We start from the raw sequence: 6,268 nt of genomic DNA, 5'->3' as shown, positions 1-6,268 counted from the left end.
CTGGCTGCAGCATCCTCAAGCTCAACTTGCTTGGGTTTGCTATTAGAAGTACCAATAACTATTCTTTCTATTTAAAGCTCCACTGGAAAACTTCCAAGAAAGTTGGCCAGTACCAAGCAGTCATTAGTAGTGTGCTGATTAGCACATCACCTTAAAGATCATGGTTGCAGTGTGTTCAGTGTACTGAAAACAACAGGAAAAGTTCATGAATATATTAATTTATTTCATGATTTCAGTTTTAGTTCAATTGAACATCAGAGCAAACAACTTTTTGCTTTGTGAAGATATAGGGCAGTTTTGACACAGTATTTCCACCTTCTACAAAGTATATTTTAAAAACATCATTATGGTCTTGACCACCATAACTTGTCAGTGAAGAAGCTGCAGTTATAAACTCACAGCCTAGTGTTTTAATATAGCTTGTATTTCCAGAAATGCTTTATATTAAATATATATATCAGATCAAAAATACATCTTTAGAAGAAGTCATTTTAATCCATGTCGTAGTGCTGTTGGGTAGCTAGAGACATTGCTAAGTAAACTAGGTATTTCTGAAGATCTCATTAAGAGTTCACATTATTAGATTTTAATCTAGGTGTAGACCACCTAGGTCTTGTGCATAGACAAAATGCATTACCCAGAATTTGGAGGGGTATTAAATATATATACAGGTTCCAATACAAATGTTAGAGAAATTTTCATACAAAATGCACTGTGCTGTAGTGGACAAATTTTAAATAAACGCCTCCTCATCTCAAACAGATATCCTATTCATAACTTTCATTCTCAGTTTCCCTAGGAAATATTTTGTTGTCCATTACATCACAACAAGTTTTAAAAAAGTTGATTGAGAACAATTGAACTAATTATGATGTTATGTTTTAGACATACTTCTTGATTTCATCATAAAGTACTAATACAAAAGCTCCGCCCATGCCTCTCAACACATTCGACCAGGCACCTTTGAAGAACGCTTTCGAACCTTCATCTTTAGCTATCTTCTTCCAACAATCAATTGTGCCCTTGTACATAATATCAGCTGTGGAAACAAACAAATGTCAGAAGGCAGAGTCAATTTCAAATTCCCTGTATTTTAAAAATAAAGCGATAAGTAAAGCATAACCAAGAATTTGAAATTAAGTGCTTAGTTTAGGAATCATCATTTTAATTTGCCATAGGAAAATCAAATCAACTCTCAACCTCTTAAATGAATACCACAGAAATAATGCACAATGCCCTTCCTTTTTGTAATTAGGATTTCTATAAAAGGGCCATTGGTTTTCCATAACAAAATAACCCAGACCTCCCAACGAAGGGACACTTTCCAATGCTAGAACACCACAAGAGTAGACTTATTCTTACCTCCCTTTCGGCCAGACTGCATCATCATCCTACGTCGCACGGTATCGAAAGGGTATGAAACCAGCCCTGCTACTGCCGTGACAGTCTGGGCAATCATCCAGCTCACTACGATATGCACGTTCTTTGGGTCAGGCAACATACCTGTCATCAAGAACAAATGACGAGAGTCAGTACAGAGGGAAAGGGTGGTGGGAAAGATGACTGGAAGGAACCAGCACCCACCAACCCCAGGAGCTGCTCAACCTAAACAACAGGAACATGCCTACAACTTTTCCCTCTGTCCATATTTGACCATGAACAGGTGCAATGACTGAAATGAGTTTATAGGATTGTTGGATTTTGTGATATAGAGCCTACTTCGTGCTCCTGACCTCTCTTGGAGAACCTCTCCTCATGTCATGAAGTACAGGGAGCAACAAGCCATCTGTACAAGCCTTAAGAAAACAGAAATAAGAAGAGAAACTATAAGGTGTCTGGAAACACATTGCAAACCCATGGCTTCTGCTCAGAGCAGCAAACTGAGGAAAGCCGGAATGCATTTCAGAAACACCTGTGCTTATTCCAGCAATAGCACCCTGAACTGGTACTAAGCCAAGCCCTGCTTGTCCTCACAGGGCAGCGTGCCCTCGTGGGCCTTTATTTGTCGGATCTTCCCTCGTGTTCACCGCTCCATCCACTTCTTACCCTTGGCCGTGTCATAAACCCCGAAATAGGCTGCTCTGTAGATGATGATGCCCTGCACAGACACACTGAATCCTTGGTACAGGCCCTTCAAGCCGTCGGACTTGAAGATCTTGACGATGCAGTCGCCCAGCCCCGTGAACTCCCTCTCGCTCGCTCCTTTGCCCACATCAGCCGCCAGCCGGGTCCGGGCGAAATCCAGCGGGTAGACGAAGCAGAGGGAGGTGGCACCCGCGGCGCCCCCGGACGCCAGGTTCCCAGCGAAGTAGCGCCAGAACTGCTTGTGCCTGTCCACTCCCCCCAGGAAGATCTGCTTGTACTTGTCCTTGAAGGCGAAGTTGAGGGCCTGGGTGGGGAAGTAGCGGATGACGTTGGCCAGGTTGCCCCTCCAGAAGGAGATGATGCCTTGCTCCTTGGGGATGCGGACGATGCAGTCGATGATGCCCTTGTACTGCTTCTCCGCCGTGATCTGTTTGCTGGCGTGCTGGACCTGGGTGGAGGAAGAGGAGGAGGAGGAGGAGGAGGAGGAGGGGAGGGAGGGCAGAGAGAAGGACACAGCGCCGGTCACCCCGCGCCACGGCCGGCCCAAGGGCAGCGCCTCCGCCGCCTGGCCCCGCTCCCGCTGCCCCGGGAGCGTAACCGGAGCCGGCCCAGCACCTGCCCTTATTTAGGCACGCCGGGACGAGCCGGGGAGAGCCGGGACGAGCCGAGCCGAGCCGGGACGAGCCGTGCTGTGCTGTGCCGGCACCACCCGCATGCCCGCCCCGCCGCGACCCCCCCCCCTTTCCTCCAGCACCCCCAAGGGCAGCCGGCGCCCCCCGAGCCCGCTCACCTGCAGCAGCAGCTTCACCCGCTCGATGGGGGCGACGGCCGTCTTGGAGATGGCGGCAGCGATCCCCCCGGCCAGAAAGTCCTTGAGGAAGCTGAGCGCTTGGTCACCCATCTCGGCAGCGGCTCCGTCACCCCCCGCGAGGCGCCCACCTCCCCGCCCGCCCGGCCAAATGGCCCCCGGCCCCGCGTCGCCCCCCTTATAGCCTGCGGCCTCTCGCGATAGGAGGAGGCGGCCCCCCGGGGCGCGCCCATTGGCCGCGACCCCCCGGCGGCCCGCCCCCGGCGGGGGGCGCGAGGCAGTGCCGCCATCTTCTCCCCCCCCCTCCCTCCTGGGGGCGGTGAGGGCCGGCGGGCTCGGGACGTTTAAAGGGCAAATTAAAGTTATCTGGTGGCCGCCCGGGACGCGGCGCCAGAGCATGTGCCCGCCGTATTAATAGCTCCGGGAGGCTCCGCGGGGGACGGGGGGCCTGGCAGGGAAACGGCAGTTCAGCGTTTGGCAGAAGCCGGAGGGATGAGGGCGATGTGAAGAAGCAGGAGGGTTTGGGGACGATGGCTTCGTGCGGGGGCTCGCACCGCCACCGTGTCGTGTCCTCACACTGAGGGGCTGCATGGTCCCCTCAGGGGGCGGCAGGGTGCTGTGTGGGTGCTCAGACACACCAGGAGTGTCCTCCCCAAAGTGAGGACGGGGACAGCTCCTCTGTGTCCGACACCCTTCAGCATAACCTCAAACCCTGCCGGCATGGAGGTCTCGCAGTATCCCCGCGTGCCCCATGGCCCGGCTTCCCCACAGAGGGCACAGTGTGTCCTCCTGCATCGTGCCCTCCTGTCAGCCTGGCAAGGTCAGAGCCTCCGCAGGAGCTGCAGCCGGTCACCTCCAGCGCACGGAGGGAAGGGACCCCGAGAGGCACGTGCCCGGCAATGCTCGAGTTGCTTGGCTTGTGCCAGTTGGGAAAGATCAGTGAAGGCTGCAGTGAAACCCTGCCTTCACTCAGCACCCAGCACACAGTGAAGTGCACCAGTCCCAAATGAAGATCACACGCCTTCCTCCTTGCTTTCCGTGCTTCTCCTGTGTTCCTTCTAGCTGGCACCCCTAAGAGCTTGTAGTTCCCTGTTGGGTGACTTCATTACATGAAACACTCACATAAGAGCCTTACATACACAAAACACTTACATGCAAATTGTACCGATGAGTTTACCCTAAAAAGGCATTCAAATGTCTTGTAGGACAATGTTTTGCTGAGGAATGCTGAGGGCAATAAGGTCAGCTTTAATCTGGTAATATAGTATCAATAATGGAAATAGGATTCACCTTAACGTAGGTGCTAAAAGATTGGCCATTCCACGAAGAGACATTCCCTTCAGGACAGCAAATCTCTTCTCGCTGACGTGTATGTTAGCACGAGTCAATAAGGCTGTAAATTTGATCCGCAGGCTCTCTTGCCCTCTGCTGCTCTTGGGTCTATTGAGGTAGAGGTCTTTTCTCATGAACCTCAGCTCTGGGAAACCGACAACAGCTGTAACATCCCAAAGTACCCTTTGCACCTTAGCTATCAAGAGCAGATGGAGTCTTTTCCCTGCTTCTAAGAAATGGAAAGAGGTCGCCTCAAGAGACCTTTTTCTCAAGCAAGGACTAAAAGCGGGTACAAGCAGAAAGCCTAAAATTAGGCTGTGAGTTGAGGAGTTTATTGTTAAACATACGTAGCTACCTGCTGCTTTTGACCTTCCCTTTTTCTTCCTCGTACTTCACTCACCAAATCTAGTGTCTCCTCTTTTCACAGGACAGTAAATTTAACACCTCAGGGCTCCTGCTGCTGGACTCATGCACCCCACGGGATGGCAGTGCTCACAGCTGCTGCCTGGCTGTCCCTACTTGCTGAGGTCTCCTCGGTGTGTGCCAGTGCCCTGCTGACAGCAGGGTGACAGTGGGTGACAGCAGCGTGGTACTGGGGAGGACAGGGAGGGAGGATCTGCATGGGAGGGAAGGTGTTTTACCTGCTTCTCCTCAACATTACCATAATTCCGGTTAGCTTTTGATGTTATTGTTATACATCATCACCCCGTTCCACAGAAGCTCTCCAGTTTGATATATATTTCTGTGGCAGTGATACTCTTTACCCACAGCTGCACAGCAATGCAATGAAAGCGAATTGTCACTTTTTCTGCTTGTGATCTCCCTTCCCAGAACCCCGATGCCTAGTTTCAAGGAACACTCAGCTCTTAAACTGTGTTATCGGTGTTAAAAGCAGGGCTAGACCAGGGCATGTGCCTGCTGCTCTGCTTGCTTGCTTGCTTGCTTTCGTTTTTTTGTTCCAAAATTCCTATTTTGGATCTTCCCCATGTATGACAATCAATCTTTTTAATACTACCTCTGGTAGGAAATCAAATGGGCTCTGTAAAGGACTTTTCACTAACAACAGCAGCACCACCAAGCAAGGATAAGGATTTCTAGTATCTGGAAATGTCAAATGCCAAAAAAAAAAAAAAAAAAAGAGCTTATTTTTTCATGGAATTATTTGGTGTTTAGTGCTCTGATACTTTTTTCCCTTTTGGGCTAAAAATAATAACCTAGATCCCTAGATATACATTTTCAAAATTGATTAGTGACTGCATTGTGCTTTGATGTGTGAACAGCCAGCTTGAAACACTACAGGAGATCAACTTTCACCAAATATTGTGTGTCCTTCTTTAGCTGAAACTCTAGGAACCTTAGCTCTGAGGCTAGAGATGCAAAATTTAGAAGTGTTTTCTCAGAAGTCAGCAGCCGCGGTCTGACAGCAGACACAAGAGGGAGCACAAGGAAGCTGTAAAACCACGCTGACCCCCAGCGTAGACAGCGGTGTGTGGACAGTGTATTGCAAGGTGCCAAGAAGATGGCTCTGTTTTGTTTTGTTTTGTTTTGTTTTCAGGAAGGATTTGTGGTGTTCCCATAAACTCTCCATGTAAAAGAGTGGTTTATGTTTGTGGTCAGTTCACCCTAATTAAGAGGAAAAGCATGGGAAATAGCACAAGAGTGACAGTTTGGAAATGCATAATGAAGACTAATTTTGTGGTCTGACTGGTCCGGTCTGATACATGAAGCTCTAGGAAGATATCCTGGTCAGAGACGGATACTCAATGATAGGCTTAGAGGGTGATCCATGGTGATAATAAATGAAGGCAGCAGGAAGGATGGAGGATGGGAAAAGATTGAAATCTCTTGTTTTTATTCACACTGATGAGGTGCTTCATAGACTCCTCAGGTTTTTAGGCAGAGGTTAGAGAAGATTGCATTGAAACAGAAAAGTTTAATCTGAATTATCACAGTAGGAATAATAGCTCAGTTCATGCTCCTGAAGGAGATTAAAATTAAAAATGTACAGGGAAGAGGCATGAAATGATATCAGATGTCCTCAGA

General features: G+C 49.1%; 1 protein-coding gene across 1 annotated transcript; it reads right to left on the bottom strand.

Annotated features, from left to right (window-relative positions):
• Positions 1–202: 202 nt before the first annotated feature.
• SLC25A4 (solute carrier family 25 member 4) lies at positions 203–3,044 on the bottom strand. Its single transcript, XM_084518198.1, has 4 exons — positions 2,876–3,044; positions 2,047–2,533; positions 1,363–1,503; positions 203–1,039 (listed from the first exon to the last, which is right to left on the bottom strand). The coding sequence occupies exons 1-4, from the start codon at positions 2,984–2,986 to the stop codon at positions 882–884; spliced, it is 897 nt and encodes a 298-aa protein (XP_084374324.1). The 5' UTR covers positions 2,987–3,044; the 3' UTR covers positions 203–881.
• Between the last annotated feature and the right edge of the window lie 3,224 nt (positions 3,045–6,268).

This window comes from Aythya ferina (assembly GCF_964211825.1).
Source record: "Aythya ferina genome assembly, chromosome: 4".
Classification (NCBI taxonomy): domain Eukaryota; kingdom Metazoa; phylum Chordata; class Aves; order Anseriformes; family Anatidae; genus Aythya; species Aythya ferina.
The sequence above is the reverse complement of the archived record's forward strand: the minus strand, read 5'-3'. Positions and strand labels throughout refer to the sequence as shown.